General features: G+C 49.4%; 7 protein-coding genes across 7 annotated transcripts; 4 read left to right on the plus strand and 3 right to left on the minus strand.

Annotated features, from left to right (window-relative positions):
- Positions 1-473: 473 nt before the first annotated feature.
- On the minus strand, positions 474-3,182 carry N7508_008888 (putative RNA-binding protein (Nab3); the record flags this gene model as incomplete). The annotated part of the gene is made up of 6 exons (XM_058466951.1): positions 474-1,015; positions 1,070-1,290; positions 1,339-1,364; positions 1,454-1,828; positions 1,906-2,066; positions 2,126-3,182. The coding sequence occupies 6 exons, from the start codon at positions 3,180-3,182 to the stop codon at positions 474-476; spliced, it is 2,382 nt and encodes a 793-aa protein (XP_058314797.1).
- Positions 3,183-3,683: 501 nt separating this feature from the next.
- On the plus strand, positions 3,684-4,322 carry N7508_008889 (peptidyl-tRNA hydrolase domain protein; the record flags this gene model as incomplete). Its single annotated transcript, XM_058466952.1, has 3 exons — positions 3,684-3,865; positions 3,917-4,177; positions 4,232-4,322. The coding sequence occupies 3 exons, from the start codon at positions 3,684-3,686 to the stop codon at positions 4,320-4,322; spliced, it is 534 nt and encodes a 177-aa protein (XP_058314798.1).
- A 91-nt stretch (positions 4,323-4,413) lies between these two features.
- N7508_008890 (snoRNA-binding rRNA-processing protein UTP6) lies at positions 4,414-5,647 on the minus strand (the record flags this gene model as incomplete). Its single annotated transcript, XM_058466953.1, has 2 exons — positions 4,414-5,505; positions 5,558-5,647. 2 exons carry the CDS (start codon positions 5,645-5,647, stop codon positions 4,414-4,416), a joined length of 1,182 nt encoding a protein of 393 aa, XP_058314799.1.
- A 246-nt stretch (positions 5,648-5,893) lies between these two features.
- Positions 5,894-9,156, plus strand: N7508_008891 (uncharacterized protein; the record flags this gene model as incomplete). The annotated part of the gene is made up of 8 exons (XM_058466954.1): positions 5,894-5,932; positions 5,981-6,527; positions 6,586-6,712; positions 6,816-6,854; positions 6,910-6,994; positions 7,045-7,090; positions 7,137-8,944; positions 8,998-9,156. 8 exons carry the CDS (start codon positions 5,894-5,896, stop codon positions 9,154-9,156), a joined length of 2,850 nt encoding a protein of 949 aa, XP_058314800.1.
- A 1,867-nt stretch (positions 9,157-11,023) lies between these two features.
- On the plus strand, positions 11,024-12,205 carry N7508_008892 (uncharacterized protein; the record flags this gene model as incomplete). The annotated part of the gene is made up of 1 exon (XM_058466955.1): positions 11,024-12,205. The coding sequence occupies one exon, from the start codon at positions 11,024-11,026 to the stop codon at positions 12,203-12,205; it is 1,182 nt and encodes a 393-aa protein (XP_058314801.1).
- A 1,973-nt stretch (positions 12,206-14,178) lies between these two features.
- N7508_008893 (cleavage polyadenylation factor subunit CFT2) lies at positions 14,179-17,223 on the plus strand (the record flags this gene model as incomplete). The annotated part of the gene is made up of 2 exons (XM_058466956.1): positions 14,179-14,327; positions 14,379-17,223. The coding sequence occupies 2 exons, from the start codon at positions 14,179-14,181 to the stop codon at positions 17,221-17,223; spliced, it is 2,994 nt and encodes a 997-aa protein (XP_058314802.1).
- A 1,356-nt stretch (positions 17,224-18,579) lies between these two features.
- Positions 18,580-20,608, minus strand: N7508_008894 (uncharacterized protein; the record flags this gene model as incomplete). Its single annotated transcript, XM_058466957.1, has 8 exons — positions 18,580-18,679; positions 18,750-18,821; positions 18,885-19,214; positions 19,264-19,578; positions 19,626-19,803; positions 19,859-19,974; positions 20,021-20,421; positions 20,477-20,608. The coding sequence occupies 8 exons, from the start codon at positions 20,606-20,608 to the stop codon at positions 18,580-18,582; spliced, it is 1,644 nt and encodes a 547-aa protein (XP_058314803.1).
- Between the last annotated feature and the right edge of the window lie 431 nt (positions 20,609-21,039).

Consider the following 21,039-nt stretch of genomic DNA (forward strand, 5'->3'; position numbering starts at 1 on the left):
TGCTCCGGCTTGCTTAAAAAATACTTGGAATTGAATACAATTATTAGGAACTGAGGATGTAACTGTCGAAGTACACTTGTTCAAAAAAAAAAAAAAAAAAAAAAAGCATGTACAGAGAAGCAAGAGATGATATTATATCCAGTTTGTGCAAAGAAACATATGGTCACAGTATAGCAATGTGAAGCCAATGTTCGAAATGAAATATCAACTCCGTGCAGACACCACCCGTTGCCCTAATATCTAATATCTTGCTGCCCGTGGGCCCATGAGTAAAAGAGCAATAAACGCCTATTGTTGCAGGACTGGCTTTCAGCCAAAAGAAAAAGATAGAAAAGGTAAAGGAGACCGAATAAAGAAAACAGAATTCAACGACAAGAATACGAGAACGAGAACGCCAGTATCCAGAGAAAAGGAAGCTCGCAAATTGAACTTTAAGTTCAAATGAGAATGACGATGAAAAGAGAGTCGTAAATTCATTGCTTCCATTTTGCCAGATGGTGCATCAGGTTCTGGACCTGGGGACTTGATGGTCCCTGGCCTTGCGGCTGTTGTCCGCCCAAACCCTTGGCTAGGAGAGAAAGTAGGTTGGGATCCGTGACGACAGGCGGGTTCGGAGGCTGGAGATTGAATGGAGGGAGGGGTTGCTGCGGGGTGGTAGAAATTGGTGGAGGGCGATTCGCGTTGGTCAGGAGACTGGCGAGATCTGCTGGAGGTGGTGGGTTGGGAGAGGCAAATGGTGATTGAGTGGCAGACACAGGCTGCGAATGAGGAGGTCGCTGGAGTGCTGACAGCAGAGACGAGAGACTAGGGCCATCCAGAGAGCCAATGAGGTTTGCAATGTTGGGAGGATTCGACAGCGCAGGTAGACCTGGCTGAGGGATAGGCATGGGTGGCACTGTGGGAATACCAAATGCAGGATTTGGTGCAAATGCGGCTGGGGCAGCGCCTCGTTGCATGGCTTGAGCCTGATGGCTAAGAAGTTCAGCAGACATATTAGGCTCCAACTCGGGATAGTCTGGGATTCATCGTTAGAAGTGTCAGTGGGTAAGTGGCTGGTAGAATAGCTTACCGAGGAAGCGAACATTGTCCAACCCGGCGGTCCGATCAAACAATTGCAAAGGAATCTTCCTGGAAATTTGATTGGGACGCGAGAGGCGAACGACTGCAAGAACTCCTTCGATGAACTGGCGATGAACTGCTGCACCAAGAGGAATGCGAGGACCAAGAACCAAGACGTCTACTCGCAAACCACGGTTGCGGAACGCGTTTTCGACATGAAGAACAAAGTTCCTAGGTATCGTGAGTAATTTGTCCAAGTCGGAAAAGTATGTGACTCACCTGTCGAGTTCTTCCAGAACGAGAAGCTGCACTTCTGGTACATCACGAGGAACTCGTCGAGGCACTGGTAAATCTTCTTCGCCTTCATATACACCACGCGCTCTAGGGCTTATACTGCGATAGCGCCGGTCTCTAGAATAGGGAGACCGGGGAGAACGTGGAGATCGAGAACGCCTTCGTCGCTCAAACCTTTCTGGGGTTCTATCGCGCGACCGATATCCATCTCGGGACCGGAAGGGTCGAGGGGATGGTGATCGTGGCGGACGACGATCATCGCGCCTGCGGTGAGAGGGCTCATCCCGGAAATCGCTGAAAGGCAATCGACTTGGCTCATAGGGCCGGTCGTATCGATCGCCAGGAACTCGAGAGGTAGGTCGTGCGGGAGCACGGCTGAACTCTGGCGACCGTGAGCGACGCGGCGGGGGTGCCCGGGAAGGCTCTGGTGCTGGAGCAGGTCGAGTAGATCTTTGAGGCTTGGAGATTTCGAGATCTGATAAACAGTGAGTAGGCGCATTTAATGATTGGATGAAAGCGATTCGGGCACTCACGTATCTTTCGGCCACGCACGATCGCCCCTTGCTCGACTCCAAGAGCTGCATGGCAAGAGGGAGCCTCTAAAAATTGTATAAATCCATAGGCCTGTTTGATCGATATCTGTGCCAGTTTGCCATATTTGTGGAAAATATGGAACATGTCCCGTTTGGTAACTCGCTCGGTAGGAAGGTTGCCTGTATATAACAAAAGCGATTAGATAACTGTTATAGATATGAGCAGGGATAACACGAACCAACAAACAACCTTGATCCCATGGGGAAGCGGTCCCAGAGACCTTCTGTCACGTAGATACGCTCATCGTGCAGGAATTCGTCGTATTTCTTTTGGACTTCGGGGCCCCAAGGGGAATCATCATCAATGCCTTTGATTGGCCGACCCTGCTTATCAACGCGACCTTTCTTCGGGGCCTGCGCAGGGTCTTGCGATGATCCCTGCGACTCGGATGCAGCAGACTGGGTCTGGAAACTGGCAGTAGGAGGAGGAGGCAGATTGTGGACGGATGAAGCCGTGCCAGGGGCAATAGAGAAGGGCTGGGACTGTTTTGGGGGAGGGTTACTGGGGTGGGCTGTATAGGCAGGCGCTGCATTGGCCTCATGGGCAAACAGGTTGTAATTCCCCTCATCATTGGGGGCATAATGAGGGTTTGGGGGATAATGGGTAGTTTGGGCAGGGAGGCCCTGGGTTAAGAGGGGTTCGTCCGTGGGTGCTTGGTGGAAAGACGGGTTTTCAGCTAGGGGCATGGCCCCGGTGCCGGAGGCGGCTGCACCGGAGTTGGGCTGGGAGAGATTGTCGAGTAGATTCTGGAAATTGACGCCCGCATTAGGGCGTTCGTCTTCCTTCTCAGCATCTAGGCGATTCGGCAGTTGGTTGGTACTGTCTACTTCGTCGGAGGCGAAGCCTTGGGATGTCGGAGCAACCGGCGCTGCATGGGCGTATGAAGGATCGGGGGGAGAGTATCCTGCATTGCCAGAGCCCTCGGCCTCAGAGGTTGGAGGGTAGCATTTCGCAGCAATAGTCATATCATTCTGCATCGCACGGTCTTGCCCATGAAAACTACCTGCGTTCTGGTTCTGACGTGGTCCTCTACCATTCAGATTCTCGTGCCACCCATCATGTGTTTGCACCTGGTTATACACCGAACGTTCGTAAGTTGAAGTGTCGTTGAAGACGGGGTCCATTTGATTCTCCAAGACGGGGATGTTGGCTGGCTCCGGGATATGCAGCGGTCGAGGGCTTTCCGGAGTCAAAGTCTTTCCGCGAAAGTGAAACGCTTCATCGGGAGGCGTCATGTAGCAGAGGAGGTCGTCTCATCTACGGAACAAGGGTGTGAAGAGGAAGATCGGCCAGATGGGAATTTTCGCGCAAGCTAAGGTGGGGCGATGGGAAAAGATTGGGTCGGTCGGGCTTGGTACCCTAGAGGGGAAGAGGAAGAGAGTAGCAGAGAGAAGTAGAGTGAGATAAAGGGAAAAGGAGGCAACCATAGAAGGATCAGATCAGGTGCTTGAGGCGTTTACCAGCAAACTTCTAGGACATGCATGTACAGTAGTCACATCATACTTGGACAGCAACTAGGGGCTAAACTTTTCGTTACTAAGTTCCCGACTTTCCGCAAATTACATAGTCAGATGACCTTAAGTGCTTCTATTTAGTCTAAAAGGGCTTCCAAGGCTTCTATTTCAGTAAGGCCCTTTACTAGCGTGGGATCGGTCAACTTCCAGGTTGGTTCACTTCCCTCTTTTAATTAGTCAGACTCCACTTTCTCTTCTGCATCATCTCGGGGTCACTGCGATATGTATATCTATAGCCGATCCAGTCTCCGGGTATTACCTCAATTGCGGTACTTTGCAAGTCGCTCAGATGTCCAGGTTGCCAGGGACTGGCTGACAAGCCTCAATCGCCAGACCATCCCCCGCCACATCTGCGAGGTTTCGTTCAGTCGGTCCAGCGGCCCGGGCGGGCAGAATGTGAACAAGTCAGTGACTCCACTTGGATCCGTGATTGCTGATCCTGATCTTTGAAACAGGGTGAATTCGAAGGCGACATTGAAGGTCCCCTTCCACTCATTGTTTCCATTAGTACCTTCATTGATGTACCAATCGCTACGGACTTCCCGATATGCCGCCGAGCGGGCCCAATGCCTCGTCATCCAATCCGATGAGGAGCGTAAACAAGCTAATAATGTCGAGGCTTGCTTTGACAAGCTGTACCAGCTGTTAAAAAACACTGCCAAGGAGGTCGTCCCAGGCGAGACTACGCAAGCCCAAAGAGATCATGTGCAAAAATTGTAGGTTATCCTACTGTTTGTCATGTCCAATGTCCCATCTAACAGAGATTACAGGCAACGCGCTCAAAATGAGGGTCGCATCAAGTCTAAGAAACTGCACAGTGATAAGAAAAGCAGTCGACGGGGAAGCAAGTACGATGATTGAGTGTATAACATAGGATTAATCCGCCATCCTGAATTTTGATTCAATCCGATCAACGCCTAAATGCTAAGTGCAAATACCTGGATATGCTATTTTACTCCGACGCACGCTCTGCATTGCGGATGGTGGCTGCAATGACCTTTTGCAGCGAAGGATCCAAATTCTCAGTTGCTGCGACGGGTTGAAGCCAGTCGACAACCTGGCGGGCAAGTTCCTTGCCCAGGGGGTACTCTCTCAGACGCGCAAGCGAGCCACCAAGAGCCCGCGGAAATTCGGGGGATGTGACGGGAACTCCAGCCGTGGGGAACTTGATGTAGCAGATCTGCGTCCGGGGGCTGGAAGGCTTGTGCTCACGCATAGTCTCGGTCACATGTCCCAAGATTTTCTGGAGACAAGGCACGTCCTGGAACTCCCACACCATATCGTAGAATTCCTGTCCGAACCGGTCATCGTAGTTGAAGTGCTTCGAGGCGGTATCGAAAATGGTGAGCGGAATAGCACCGCTCAGAGCAGGTGTAGCGTTGAGGGTTTGCAGTGCAGCCTGGTCGACTTCTCCATCCTCTTCCGTGGTCGGGTCGATATCTTCGGCTGTGAGTTTGGGAATGGCAATCATATCGGCGTTTGGGTCGTCGAATCCTGTCTCTTCCACTTGCTGGGGCTTTTGATTCTCGTCCAAGCCCAAGATGCGTTGGCGAGCAACCAGCTTGGCGATATAGATCAATTCCAGCTTGGCATATTGGATCCAAATCGTTCTTGAACTCTTGCAGAAGCGAAGGCCGCGCTGCATGTAACCCCTAGCTTGTGTCATATCGGCGTGGTCATCGAGAACGTTTTTGGCAGCGTAGACCCATAATTCGGCGCTGGTTGGGTGTAGGCGCAGGGCGTCGGTGAAGATCATAGTCAATTTCTTGTGTGCCTTCTGTTTCCGCGCATACTCAATATATTGAACCCAAAGGTTCAAATCGCCCTGGAACTTGCGAGTGGCCCGGTCGAGAACGAAAAAGATGCGTCGCTGGCCGCTGTGTCCTGCCGACCGAATTCCAAGTCGCTTCACTCGCTTCTTCCGCAGGGAATCGAGGTTCATTTCATATTCAGCATAGCGCACAAAGTCCACGGGTTGCGCGCCACGAGCGTTGATCTTGTGCTCAAAGTCTGACCGTTTCTTCACGATTGAGGAAATTTCATCCTAGACATGCGAATCAGCTGTTGTTCTACGTGCCAGCGCACTCTCGGTTTACCTTGTTGAAAATCCCCTTGCGCTCGTATTCCTTGAGCTCTGGTACCGACTTCTCGAGGAAGAACCGAGCCTTGTCTGTTGCGGCGGACATGGTTGCTGTTGAAAAGAAAAAAAAGTCGGCATCCCGCATTGAAAAAACACCGATCAGCCCCCAGAGGACGCTTAACCGCATTGGGCTTAGCGTTGAGGACAGTTAGAACCACCGAGGGATCCGAACGTTGTTTTCCTTCTCTCAGGGGCCGTTTGCTCGTGACAGTCAGAGTCGTTCTCTTTTCTTTTCTTCTCGACACTCTTTTTTCTCTCGTTTACCCTTATACGGGTTTGCCTTTCCCTCGCCATGGCTCCCCGATACAAGGACGGAGATGCCGTGGTCGCCGTAAGTGTTGACGCGCGATGGTATGGAGCCACCACTGACAGAATCTAGATCAATGGCAAATGGGTTGCTTGGTCTCACACCATCTTCGCTTACGCGGCATTCATCAGCGCGTTGATTGTCGGCGTTGCTTTGCACTACCACAAAATCGTCCAAAACGAACATTACGGCTACCCCGACGAATGGTTCCCCTCCGTGTCCGCGACCATTGGTGATCGCTATCCCGAGCGGTCTTTCTTCCAGGTCTTCATCGCCATTACCTCCGGTCCTCGCTTCGCCCTTGTCTTCCTATGGTACATCCTCACGTCGCGTCCCAATTCGACTTTGCCCAAGCTCGTTGCCGGCGTGGGTATCTTCCGTACTTTGACTTGTGGAGGTTGGACCTATGTTACATCTACCGACGACCATGACTGGCATGATATCTTTATGATCTCGTACCTGGTTGCTACTTTGCCATGGACCCTCGGCTGCCTGGCGCTCAGCCCCAACAACCGCCGCGCTGTCAAGTACCGCAAGATTATGGCCGGTTTGTTCTTTGGGACATTGGTTCCTCTGATCTACTACTTCATTCAGCACAAGGTCCACAAGATTCCCGGTGGTGAGTCTTTACGAAGATATTGGGTTTGGGGATAGGGTTGCTGATCAGTCTAATCTAGCCTACACCAAGTACGCCTTCTTCGAGTGGTCCCTGATTCTGTTCGATGTCGGGTTCGATGCGATCACCGCATTGGACTTTGAGAGCTTTGAACTTGTGGTGAGAGATGTCAAGGGTGTTAGCAGAGGGTATGTACCGTGGCTTCCAAAATGACACCACCCACATCAAATGTATAGTGCGAAGGCTACATTGGTTATGAAAGAAAACATGTTCTGAATTTGCATTCATTAGGCAGTTGAAGACTACTGCGGACTCTGTCTTGGAAAAAGAGTGTGTACATTCCCATAACCACCACCACAATCCCGGAAGTTAACCACGTAGATAGGAAGGGCAAGTCGGTGGGCAACACCTTCGGCGAGGGTTTCTTCTGGACCGAGATCATTGACGCTGCCTCGGATGTTTACAACGGGGTAAATTTCGATCGGTTCTATGGACATGCGCCTTACTGACCGAGTTATAGTTCGTTTTCTGGACCATTGTGACTGCTCTCCCCGTTCTTGTCTGGTGTAAGTGACGGATCTCCTCTAGAACGAATCTGTCTAACCTTTATAGACTTCCCTCTGTGGCACATGGGTATCTCTGGCTATGAGGTCGCCATTGTTTGCTGCACTTCTCCATTGCTCTTGGTCATCCCATCCTTGAGATACGCGGCGGTCAAGAACCTCCGCCTGCTTCACCTGGCCTCCCTCGTTGGTCTTTTGGCATACAGATTTCAGGACCCTGCCAACCGCCTCTTCGTTACTGGTTTCGCCCTTGCTACCACTTGCGCAGCATGGACCGCTGGTTTCTTCGCCGAGAGGGCCAACAGCCCTCGTCTTGAGGCCCGCATCATGGCTTGGGGCATTGGACTAATCATGTCCGTTGTTGCCAAGTTCGCATGCAAGACCAACAACCCGCTTTGGCCTATTGTTCACGCCGAGAACGGTGGCTGGAACAAGATTGGTATCTTCATTGCTCTGTTCGCTGTCTTGAGATCCCAGAGAGGCTCAAACACCAGCGGCGGTGATTACCTGCCCGCCAGTGGCAAGAAGGGCTCATCCCTCCTAGCCGGTATTGGGTTCGGTGGTCTGATGTTCGCCATTGTCTCCCTACTGACCGACTCGAGCACCATGATCTCGTGGGTGTGGGATGGATACCCAGTGCGTGGACCGCTTGCCGCTCCCCACGGTGCTCTGACCATCTTTGCCATGGGTGCTGGTCTTGTGTATGGTATCTTCCACCCTGCTGTCGCTGGTAGCTGGACTGCCTTTGGTCTCGGTTCTCTTGGTGCTGCTCTCCTCACTTGCTATCACCACTGGACCGGATACTACGGTGCTCTCGCTCTGACATTCTACATCATGGCGGTTGCCCCCGTCTTGATCGTGTCCAGTGTCCGTCACTCTCCTGCTAGCACCTTCGGTATTGGCTTCATTGTCTATGTGTTCCTCCTGCTCTTCCACGTCTGGGTTGTTGCCTATGCCTTCGTGCCAGGTGGTCCTCTCGTTCGTGAGCACACTGACTGGCTCATGATTACCACCATGCTGTCTATTGGAGCTGGTGTCTTTTCTGCCGCCACCTCTAACTCCACTCGCTCCCGTAACAAGCCCGTCAGCCCCAACAGCAAGAGACAGCGTTCGTACTACATCTACGTTCTGGCTGCATTGCAGCTGCTTTCCGTCTCCGTGGCTTACCTGCGCTTCCCAACCAATGACTACACTCCCCACCACAAGGAGGACAAGGTTGTGACCGCCGGCATCTGGACCGTCCACTTCGGTCTCGATAACAACATGTGGTCCTCTGAACGCCGCATGCGCGATGTCATCGGTGAGCTTGAGCTGGACGTCATTGGTTTCCTCGAGTCGGACAACCAGCGCATCATCATGGGTAACAAGGACGTCACCCAGTTCATTGCTGAGGACCTCGGCTACTACTCCGACTTTGGCCCAGGTCCCAACAAGCACACCTGGGGCTCTGCCCTGCTCTCCAAGTTCCCCATCGTCAACTCCACTCACCACCTCCTGCCCTCGCCTGTCGGTGAGCTCGCACCCGCCATCCACGCTACCCTCGACATGTACGGTGAGATGGTTGACGTCGTTGTCTTCCACTCTGGTCAAGAAGAGGACCCCGAGGACCGCCGTTTGCAGAGCGAGTATCTGTCCAAACTGATGGGCGACTCCCCTCGTCCCCTGATCCTGTTGAGTTACCTCGTCACCAAGCCTCTCGAGGGTAACTATAACACCTACGTAAGCGAGCGCAGCCAGATGAAGGATATCGATCCGACCGATTGGGACAGATGGTGCGAGTACCTCCTCTTCAAGAAGTTGCACCGTGTCGGCTACGCCCGTATCAGTCGCGACACCATCACCGACACCGAGATCCAGGTAAGTTCACAAATCCCTCAACACAGTCTTTAGATCTAACCATTCCATCACAGGTTGGCAAGTTTGTTATTGGTGAGCCCGAGCCCGAAAACGAGATGCGTATTCCCGAAGAGATGGTCCCCGTCGGCCGCCGTTTCCCTGCCCTATTCCGTGGCGAGGGAGTCCGTGGCCACCGCTACCACGTCTTCGATGAGCCCAGATACTGGCAGTAAGCGGTCGGGCTATATTTTTTGAATAAAGATGCATAGTCATCGACACAAAATCGCTTTGAAAGAGATGGTCACTACTGTTTTCTCTGTTGGTGACATAATTCAGGAAACACGGCTGGCATTCCGGTATACGGGCCCGCAATCAAAATCCTACTTGCATGACGATGTTCTTTTTTTCTATTCTGATCTGGCTATGTATTCTTTTTAAATTTTGAATAGCTCGTGCTCCACATTGTCCTGCATAGCCGAAACACCGAGGTTAACTGTTTATGTCAAATTCCACATGGTTTGTGAAGGAAAATTGTAATATGAAAATGTGGAATGTGAGAATCAAGGCAGTTGACCAGATCTATGGGTCTCGGTCTACGTATCTCACTTTAGTCTTGCGCTCTTCCTTCCCACGTACCGGATCAAGTGATTTTTGTACGGAGAGTTAGCGGCAATCCTCATACAGTCATGAAGTGCAATCTATTCACGCCGAGGTACTCCAAATATAGCAACGAGACGAGACCGCGCTGAATCTCCGAATCCTAGGATAGTGTAATTCAACAGACCTATCCCAAAGGAAATACGGTTTATATGCTTTTATTATTCATGTCTCAGATCAAATCTTGCTTGTAGCATTCGAGATGAGGCCATAGAGCATTCAGGCACAGCGCAATGACACCAGAGTCGCATGCTTACATTCCAGGGATAGAGCTCATTACCTGATTAGGGCTGGGGATTGTGAAAACTCGGTACTGGGTATCGCCGCACACTCGCCGCTATCAATGTTCTGCTCTCTTTGTCTTGCTGGCGGTTTTTTTTAGTGCCGAAATGAGACTAGTCCGAGCATGCAATCTAGTAACCTTGAAGTTACTTTTACTAGGTTATCTTGGGCTCAATATTTCCAATCAATTACAATGCCAGCTTGACCCTTCCAGATCGATCATCGATCGCCCTCTCCACCGAGCTAACCCTAACCCGCAACCAAACCCCCTTTGGCAATGTATCGATTCACAGGGTCCGGGGAAGCGTGTCGATCCCGGGGTGTTGTATCATTGCTATTACTCATAAGTGCTTGTGCCCTTGGTCTCATTGGAGCTTGGAATTTCCGGTCTTAGACTGGGTAAACATCATCTGGGGCTCGAGGGCAGGGTTGGTTTGTCTCTTTGGGCTCGCTATGAGGCACTTGTTCTTATTCATTTTCGATAATTGAAAGCTTACTCTTTGTTTCATTAATCTTCATCAAGTTTTGGTTGCTCTCACGTGTTCATTTTCTGTGCGTGGTCTCTTCATTGTGTTATATACGCCTTTCAATCTGCTACGTCTTATTTCGCGGTGTGGTCAGCTATCTTTTGTGAGTACGAAGTGTTGGCTCTTGTTTTGAGGTGGAGACTAACTTTATCCGGTCTTCTTAGGTACATTATTGGGACTACCCGACTGGTGTCTGTACTCTTGGGACACATATGGTTGATTGCCCACGAGATACATCCATACCAACTCATTTGGACTGAAAGACGAAGCTTGAGTCTTGCTATTAAGGCTGGCCTGGTCTACCTCTTGTTGATACGGTTACGATTTTGGGTCTGCCTATGACAGGTTGGATGGTGGTACAAAGAAGGGCAGAGAGTATATTTTCATGTCTCTTTGAGCTGGTAAGCGATTGAATGCTGCATTTTCTAAGCTCCGATCTGCTTTGTTAACATGAATACAGGAGTTTCATTTATCAATATAGAGTGACGGTTCCAATATCACCCTCTATTCCCTGATCCAATTCCTCGTCATCCTAGAGATTCCTCCTAGAGTCATACTCGGTATGAATTGTTTGATATCTCGCATGTTTCATAACTAACAGAACAACTTCCTTAGCATAAATCAACTACGCAAAATGCCTACCAAGCGCGTACGTGCTCAGAAGAAGAAGAAGCAGCCGGAATCCCCTCCTGAGAGCTCAGGTGATGAGCGGGAGTCTGACTCGAACAGCCCGGCGAAGAAAGTGAAAACAGTCCCGAAAGTCAAGAACACCAAATGTACAAAGGCTACAATCCTAAAGAAGAAGGAGAATAATCGGAAGGTGCCATCAGTCAATCGACCCAGGAGACGTTCTATCAAAAAGTACCGGTCCGGGCCAAGATCGAAAACCAATTTCTACCCTCAAAAGTCTGATTCATACGAACCGAGGGTTGAAAACCTCGATACCCAGCAGCCCCCAGTTCTCAAGTCCGAAGAAGCATGGGATGATAACGTGCCACTGCCTGTGCCTAGGGACCTTGTCGGCAAGCTTGGAGATACCGTCGTACCGGATATTTACGTCGGGGACATGGCACCAATGCCTCGTTGGCGGATCGTACGGCAGCGCAGCCCCCATAAGTCATATTCCCCTGGGACAGGCACCAGCTCTAATCGCAGCAGTGCTGATAGCACTTCCAATTCCAGTCCATCGTTTGAACTCTACAGATGGACTTGGGCCTTCGACGCCGGCGAGTCTTGGTCCTGGCGGGGACTGGAATACGACCAGCTCTATCTGTACGCACACCAGTGCTTAACCCAGATTTTGAAAGATCCCTTCCAGCGGGAACGCATCCGACATTCTGTTTCCGGGCCAATGAAGGAGTGGCCACCAGTTGAGCCGGATCAATTGTTGCCTGCCCTTCTTCTCAGGCCACGAATTGGATATTTTGACTTGGACGATAAGAAGAGCATCTTGAAAGAGCCTCCCACTGAGACTGATTCGTCTTATTGCTTCCCCGATTATGAACGTCCGACCTTGGCTATCAGGTCTGATCCCAATGGCATTGAAGATGCGAATATGCATCAGACTTTGACGAATTCACGTGCGAGTTCACGGGATCATTCGCCTTCGTCATCCAGGTCTAACCGTCGGGGAATTGAAAGGGTAAGGGATTCTGAGGAGTTGGAACCCGTCAAGGATCAAGATCTGGAGCGGAATGACGAGGGTAGAACTGCACGGCTTGGTGAGTACAGATTTGTTTGGTTTGGTGTTGTCCTTCTCGTTCTTTCTATGCTTCTTTGCCTTTTCTTATATGTCTTTAGGGTGTTCAGGCGGTGATGTATACTATTAATGTGCCTAATAGACGGTTTATTGTTGTGTGATGTGTCTTTGATCGCACTGTGAGAGGCTTGCTCTGAGCTGTCTATCATTCAGGACATCATCATCAAGCATTATTATTGGCTGTCAAGACCCTTGGGCGGAAGCATTTCGTTTCTTTGCATTCTTCGGCATCCCTTGCACGTCGCATTCCTCTGTGTGCCTTTTCAGGCAATTGTCTCGGTGTTGACCTACAGCTTGAACAAGTGCTCATGCTGACATACTGACTCTAGATGCGGCCTCGAGAAAGGCTAACAGGTCTCACGATCAGTAACCATATGGTCTCTTTTCTGAAAGTCAAAGTGAGAGTGGGGAGGAGTAAAACAATCAATATAGCGAGCGGGTTTCTTATGACTAGATTGTAAGGTAGAGAATAGGGGCTGGAGAGGATGCTTTTCGGGTGGTTTTCACTCGGTGCTTCATAGCTATAATTGGGGAAATGACTATTGATGTCGAGGAACAAGAGCCTATACAACAGAGATTCAATGTTTGGCGTTGGCTCTTCTCTGGCAGTACCAGCAGGATGTAGCACTTGTGTGGAAAATTGGATCGGATAACGTTACCGAACTCCTAAGTGAGCCTAATTCAAAGGGCATTTGTACCCTTCATGAAAAGTTGTTCTTGAGTGGATATAGTGACTTCGTCGAATGTGGAGTAGTTGGGTTGTGATTAGAGCAATATATATATCGGATGCAGCTTTTCGTATCAATAGAGCTGTAGTCCCAATGATATATCAACAGATCAAAGAAACAGTTAAGTATATAAAAGGGAAACGACTGCTACGCCGATTACATCGGAGAAGAGTCGCTTCATATGAAGCTTGTCCTGTTACCTCATTCCGCTCGCGGTGTGTAATCTCCCGTAGCAATTCGCACTACTGTGACCTAGGAAGTCTTGCTGAGATCGAGTGTTTAAGATTTTACAAAAAGAATATTGCGTATGAATTTTATGGATCTTAGCTCTTGTTAGTTGAGCATTCTCACCTGAAATTGGGTTCCAGCTGGGCGTGGTTGGTAAACAAAAAACAAACATAGGCTTCGTATTCACCGTAAGTGATATGATTAAATCATTATGGCAAAGATGTAATGTACATAATATCCAATGGGACGATAGCTCAGTTGGGAGAGCGTGCGACTGAAGATAACCTTCAGTCTTGACTTCGCAAGGTCGCTGGTTCGATCCCGGCTCGTCCCACTTTTTTACTCACTATGTCTTCGTCTATATAAAATGGACAGAGAGACATAGATACTGACTTTTTTTTGGATTTGATTTCATCTTCGCTAGTCATTCTATATTGCACATCATACATATACCAATCATATGCTTCTTTTCTTATTCAATGGAATGCTATTGAGTGTTAGGCGGCTTTGGACTGTAAATCTATAGACACTACCTATCGATTTACTGTAACTAACGTAGAACATTGTATTTTATTCTAACGTTATCTCATGAAAGGGCTAGCTACATGTAAACAATAATAATAGCTTGGACTCTGATATAAAAACACACTAACGTTGTGTTAGTATATGCGAAAAAAAGTGGGACGAGCCGGGATCGAACCAGCGACCTTGCGAAGTCAAGACTGAAGGTTATCTTCAGTCGCACGCTCTCCCAACTGAGCTATCGTCCCATTGGATAATAACAAGCGTCTCATCTTATGATATATACCCAGAAAAAGAAGCCAAAACACAGCCTGGATAGGTAGCAAATCATCTGACTTTAATGTTATCACCGCGCGTCAGGCTCTTTGTCTCAACTGACGCAACTCAGACCAATTCGACATTCTCTGGCAATGGATCGATCCTTTAACCTAATGAAATTGACTGAATGAAATTGCAGTACACACCTGCGTCACAACCGCTTGACCTGCTACCACATAGTTGGCCCAAATCAATTGCGACCCGGCTCATTGCGAGCCACGACGGATTCCCGCGATGTTCACTTTCACCCCTCTCCTAGGCGCGCAATCATCATCTTCGCGTGCGTCGCAGTCTATCTTGGAGCTTGATGGAGGCATCAAGATACTGGTGGATGTTGGCTGGGACGATAGCTTTGATACCCTTGACTTAGCGGAACTTGAGAAGTACGAATGCGACCAATCTGTTCATGTAGGATGAACTAACACAATGACCAGACATATCCCCACCCTCTCTCTGATCCTCCTGACACACGCTACACCGGCGCATATCGGCGCCTTGGTTCACTGCTGCAGAACCTTCCCACTCTTCACACAAATCCCAATCTACGCAACGAGTCCTGTCATCGCCTTCGGTCGTACGCTCTTACAAGACCTCTATGCCTCAGCACCGCTTGCAGCTACCTTCCTGCCGAAGACATCTGTCTCCGAACCTGGCGCAGCTTCGGCATTAGCTAGTGTGTCGAGCGATCAAGACACCGAAGCTGCTGGCAACACAAGCCGAATTCTCCTTCAACCGCCGACTGCGGAGGAGATCTCTCGATATTTCTCTCTCATTCAACCACTCAAATACTCCCAACCTCACCAGCCACTACCTTCACCGTTCTCGCCGCCGTTAAACGGGCTCACCCTCACAGCTTACAATGCGGGTCACACCGTCGGTGGAACCATATGGCACATTCAGCATGGGTTGGAGTCCATTGTATATGCAATGGACTGGAACCAGGCCCGTGAGAGCGTGGTTGCAGGTGCTGCTTGGTTTGGCGGCTCAGGTGCAAGCGGAGCAGAGGTTATTGAGCAGTTACGAAAACCCACGGCTTTGATCTGCAGCACCAAAGGAGGAGATAAGCTGGCACCCCCCGGAGGGCGGAAGAAACGGGACGATCTTCTTCTCGATATGATCCGCAGTAGTCTCGCGAAGGGAGGCACTGTTCTCATCCCGACGGACACAAGTGGGCGGGTTTTGGAGCTAGCCTATTCTTTGGAACACTCCTGGCGCGATGCATCCGCTGGCAACAAAGATGATGTTCTCCAAGGAGCAGGGTTATACCTGGCCGGTAAGAAGGTTACCACCACAATGCGACTTGCCCGAAGCATGTTGGAGTGGATGGACGAGAACATCGTACGCGAGTTTGAAGCCGCAGAAAGCACAGACAACACGAGTGGACAAAGGTCAGGAGGTCAGGATAAGGGCTCTAGCAAGGGTGCAGGGCCGTTCCATTTCAAGCACCTAAAGATCATTGAGCGCCAGAAGCGGCTCGAAAGGCTTTTGGCCGATCCAGGCCCGAAAGTCATTCTTGCATCCGATACATCTCTTGACTGGGGCTTCTCAAAGGAGTCTCTTCGTCACTTAGCCGAGGGCCCCAATAATCTGTTGTTGTTGACAGAATCCTTCCACAAGGAAAAGATATATGAAAAAACAGCGGATTCTCGGAGTTCGATGAGACTCGGAAAAATGATATGGGAGTGGTATGAGGAACGAAGAGATGGTGTGGCTCTGGAGAAAGGATCGGATGGTGAATTGCTCGAACAAGTCCACAGCGGTGGACGAGAATTGGCTTGGACAGATGTGCAGCGGGCACCTCTCGACGCCGGAGAGCAGCTGCTATACCAGCAGTATCTTGCTACAAAACGCCAGTTGCAAGACACATCGCAAACCCGGGGCCAAGAGCCTATTGAAAACGTTGCAGACGCTCTCGATGACGGATCAAGCTCAACATCTTCCGAGGACTCGGATCCTGAGCAACAGGGCCGAGCACTGAACTTTTCAGCATCGCTTGCACACGCCAGTCGCAGCAAACTTGCTGTCAGTGACGAGGACCTTGGTGTTAATATTCTTCTTCGCAGAAAGAACGTCTACGATTATGATGTGCGCGGTAAGAAGGGTCGCGAGCGCATGTTCCCTTTCGTGGCACCTAGAAAAAAGGGTGACGAATACGGCGAATTCATTCGTCCGGAGGAATACCTACGAGCTGAGGAACGTGAAGAGATTGATATGCAACAACGACGGTCCGATGCGGAGACCAAGCTCGGCCAAAAGCGACGATGGGACGATACCGTGGGGCCTAATGGGCGGAAGTTGTCCGGTGGCGCGGCAGGGCGAAAACGTCTACACGTCGATGATGATGATCTCAGCCTCGCCACGGATGGCGAGGATGCCGATGAGGCCGTGGAGTCTGAGAACGAAGTAGATAACCAGACATTCGAAGGGCCTGCCAAGGCTGTTTTCCACCCGCAAAACGTCACAGTCCACGCTAGGATTGCCTTCGTCGATTTCATGGGGTTGCATGACAAGCGTAGCTTGGAAATGTTGATCCCGCTCATTCAGCCCCAGAAGTTGATTTTGGTCGGGGGAATGAAGGAAGAAACTGATGCCTTGGCTTCTGAATGCAAGAAGCTATTGGCTGCCAAGCCTGGTGCTGTCGTTGCCGATCCTCACTTTGACTCAGCTTCTATCATTTTCACACCCAACAATGGTGAGGTCATCGATGCTAGTGTCGACACGAATGCTTGGATGGTCAAACTGAGCAACACCCTTGTCCGACGACTTAACTGGCAGCACGTCCGCAGTCTGGGCGTGGTTGCTCTCACGGCCCAATTGCGGGGTCCAGAGCCCATCGTTGATGAAAGTGACACCGAGACAGGAGGCAAGAAAATGAAGCAGCTTAAAGATGAAGCAGCTTCATCTGCTGTTACCCCAGCTTTGGAACCTGGCAACAGGTCAGCCGAAAAGCCAGAAGTCTATCCCCTTCTTGACATCCTCCCTGTGAATATGGCTGCAGGAACCAGATCCATGGCACGCCCTCTACATGTCGGCGATTTACGTTTAGCTGATCTTCGCCGGCTGATGCAAGCTGCTGGTCACATTGCCGAATTCCGTGGCGAGGGAACGCTCTTGATTGACAAGTGCGTCGCTGTCCGAAAATCGGGCACTGGCAAGATTGAGATTGAAGCCACTGCGCAGTCTTCAGTTAGCCAGGCTAATTTGGGCCGTGGGGCGGGCAGTTTCCTTGCTGTCAAGAAGAAGATCTATGAGGGTCTGGCTGTTGTTGCGGGCAACTAAGGCTCTGAGACATGACATGTATTTCTATATTTTCTTAGTGTACAATTTCATGAAAAAAAATGCAATCATAGCCTTTGGCATCTTTATCTACATGATCAAAGTACATGGCCTTCGATGAGGATTTGCATGGGATACATTACTCACTGACGGTATTGTTATAGGTGACCACCCTACATTAAAGGCTTAGAAAAATGTCAATTATGGCTATTTCTGGCTTCCTGCTTACTATTCCTTTGTTATAACGTGAATTTAAGCATAATCTATTGACTAGCTGTAGCCACCCCCCTCCATTAGCCCTACGTGAAATTTAGATTGCGTTCTCATGTACGAAATGACTATGTATTTATACATTATGCTTAACTTCAATACTTTATATGTATTAAGACGATTATTTATATAATATCTACTGTGCTAGGCCTAAAGAGTAAACAACATTCGATATTTTTACTATTCGTGAGCCCATCTAACGACCCTATAGCTCTCTCGTTCATTTTTCACTATGAAGCCAACTTCCCTACTTCTTTAACATCCATTGGGACGATAGCTCAGTTGGGAGAGCGTGCGACTGAAGATAATCTTCAGTCTTGACTTCGCAAGGTCGCTGGTTCGATCCCGGCTCGTCCCAATTTTTTTGTACATACTCACAACTACACCCCCGATACTAATCTTTTGTTTTTTTTTAAATTCTAAATGTCGAATAGATCTCACTGCCTTCGTAGCTATTCCCATATTTGATGTCCCTCTTATATAAGATTGCAGGTAAACCTATAGAAAATAGGACTAGTACTGTACGGAGTAATAAATTGTTGACAAAAAGCAATCCTTTCTCGATCCGCTTTTTATCAGAAACAAAATAGGCCGGCTATGTAAACTCTGAATTATGTAGTCACCACTCCTAAACATTACATAATCCAATGGGACGATAGCTCAGTTGGGAGAGCGTGCGACTGAAGATAATCTTCAGTCTTGAATTCGCAAGGTCGCTGGTTCGATCCCGGCTCGTCCCATTATTTTTTTTCCGTCTCTTAGTCACGACGATAGATAGTTTAGACAGGATATTGAGTCACTGAAATTTATTAGGACGACTGTTTAGTTGGGAGAGTGTGCGACTGAAATCGTAAGGTCGCTGGCGAATCCCGGATCTTTTTTTTAAGATAACTCAAGTAAAAAGGATAAATTGATGCTACTTTTCGAAGTATACATCGAAAATTGGGAGAGTAGAACAAGATTGACCGACATGATAAATCTGCTAACATGTTTTAACCTAAGCGCATTACGACATCTAACTATGGGTACTCTCTATGTCTACTTTTCCCCAAGTGAAATCACAGGATCCTGTGAGGAGCTAGCTACCCTCTAAACAGAGATAACATCAGACTCTTCCCCTTCATTGCTATCTTCATCCTCGGTAGGAATCTCTTGGATGATATCGTTGGTCTGAGGACCTGTATACATTCTGCAAGAGTGATATACGTTAGTACGCCGGACGATGGATAGATTGACACCACTCTTCCAAAATATCTTACCCCCGAGCCGCAATCCACCACCAAACCATTGCAAACGCGGCAATGAAACCACCGACACAGATAGCATAGTTCCTGCACAGTAGATATTAGTATACCTCGACACCCAAAAGATAGGCCCAACTCAAGCCAACTCACATGTTTGCAGGCGTCACAGGTAATTGTGGCGGGAAGAAGAGAATGGTACTGATAAACAAGACCCAAACAACAGCAACGTAGTTGATAGGAGTACCCCATTTCCCAAGCGTGAAAGGCCCCTCAATGAACTTGACCTTGGATTTGTAGAGTTGGTGAGCGAGGATAACAGAGACATAGGACAGGTCTAGTGCCGGTGCAGTGATGTTGAAGATGGCAGTAGCTGTTTGCGTAGAACCGATGGCGATGCAGTTTAAGCTTATGCTGAATATAACCACGAACCACACGGCGTTGACAGGTGTATGGGTTCGGGGATTGACTTTTGATAGGAATCTATATGGTATCAGCTTTGGGTAGCTTGTGATCTGTAGAACCATCATACTTTGAGAATGGAAGAGCGTCGTCTCGGGCGAAGGCATACGCCATTCTTGTATCTGCTAGCATGGCCGAACAGCCTGTGAAGAACTGGACCAGAATTGCAAATGCCCACATTGCTGTGCCGCCTCGCTTCCCGCCAGCGTTGAGGAAGATTTGAGCGGCTGGAAGGCCGGTGGGGGAGTTGAGAATTCCTTCGAAGTCTGTTAGGCAGAAACACATTGAGACTGTTAGAAGCCACCCGAAGGCTCCGGAGACTAGCACAGCTGTTTTGATAGCGACTGGACCTCGCACGGCTGCATCATGGGTCTCCTCGGACATACTGCGAGGTATTAGAAAGGCCAGTGAGGAGAGGTCTAGGTTACGTACTGTGTTGTCCCATCGTAGTCTGTCATTGTCCAAGCCACAGATAGGAATCCCAAGAAAAAGGAGAACACTTTTGAGCCCCATCCTGAGCCATCGGTGAAGTGGCCGAAGACCCAGGAAGCTGGCTGTTTGTTGGGAGTGAGGGTTATCAACGCAATGCAGATGGCGATTGTGGCGCCAACTATGTTTTCATTAGCTTCAGGTCTTCAATATCAGATGAATATAATGGAACGCACTGTTGATCGGAGCAAACCACAAGATGATCCGATGTAAGGACTTAGTTGTCAGGGAACATATAACCCCAAGCACACATAGTAATGCGATTGACACCAAGACGGTTTCCAGCGCAGTCCTGAACCCATTAGCTCATGTTGATAGCATAGCACGTGGGACCTCACGGTGAATACGAATACTTGCCATCCACAAGATCCGAGTTCATACTGACACAGGCCAGTAACATCTGACTAACAGTATATGCCACACTCGACACACCAGCGGTCTGGCCGAGGAGGTTGCACCATCCCTGAATCCACGAAAAGATCGGAACCTGGTCAGGAGGCACGACATGTTTTGTGACAAAGTACATCCCTCCTGCCGTGGGATATGCTGATACCAGCTCCGCCACTGAGCTTCCAATGCACATGGCCATAACGGAGCCGATCAGCCAGCACCACACGGCGGTTGCAGGTCCACCAGCTGACAACGGGGCACCAAAAGTCGCAGGCACGGAGCCCAGTACACCCAGGATTGAGATGGCATAAGAAACGGTTGACCATTTGGAGAATTCTCGTCGCAATTCCTAGTCCAGACCGTTATCAGATGGTGCCCCGCAATTGCTTATAGCCTGGGCATACCTGTTTATACCCAATTCGAGCCAGCAGGAGCTCGTCATCATCGTGAATTGTCGCCATTGGAGCTTGAGAGTTCTGTATACCCTCCTGGTCCCTGAATTTGCGATCCGGGTCTGGCTTTACTGTTAGGTCCATGGCGAAGGGAGGGGGCCAGTAAATGCAAGGAGGTGGAAACTTGAAAGATAACGAAAAAGAAAAGAAATAGAAAAAGGCTTCAGTCAAACTCACAGAATGTCTACCCTACTTGTGTTGTATCTATATTCAATAAAAAAGAAAATCAAGGGGCTAGGAGTGCCGAACAACCAACGTGGAAAAAAACGGTGAGATGAACAGCAGAAACAAGCCCTAAACTTCAGACGGGACTAGCATCGGCATTGGGCCTCCAATTTGATAAGCGGAAATGAATTGATTCGAGACAAATGCCGGTCAAGGCGTAATAGATACAGTTGCAAGCAATGGAAGGAAATTGACCGGGCCTAGCATGTGCACAAAGAACGGGAATAGCGTTGGCCCGAGTGGCATGGTTGGCTGCAGGGTTAGTCTCTAGCACGGGAGATTTGACAGCC

Source organism: Penicillium antarcticum (genome assembly GCF_028974205.1).
Source record: "Penicillium antarcticum strain IBT 31339 chromosome Unknown utg000009l_segment0_segment0, whole genome shotgun sequence".
Classification (NCBI taxonomy): Eukaryota; Fungi; Ascomycota; class Eurotiomycetes; order Eurotiales; family Aspergillaceae; genus Penicillium; species Penicillium antarcticum.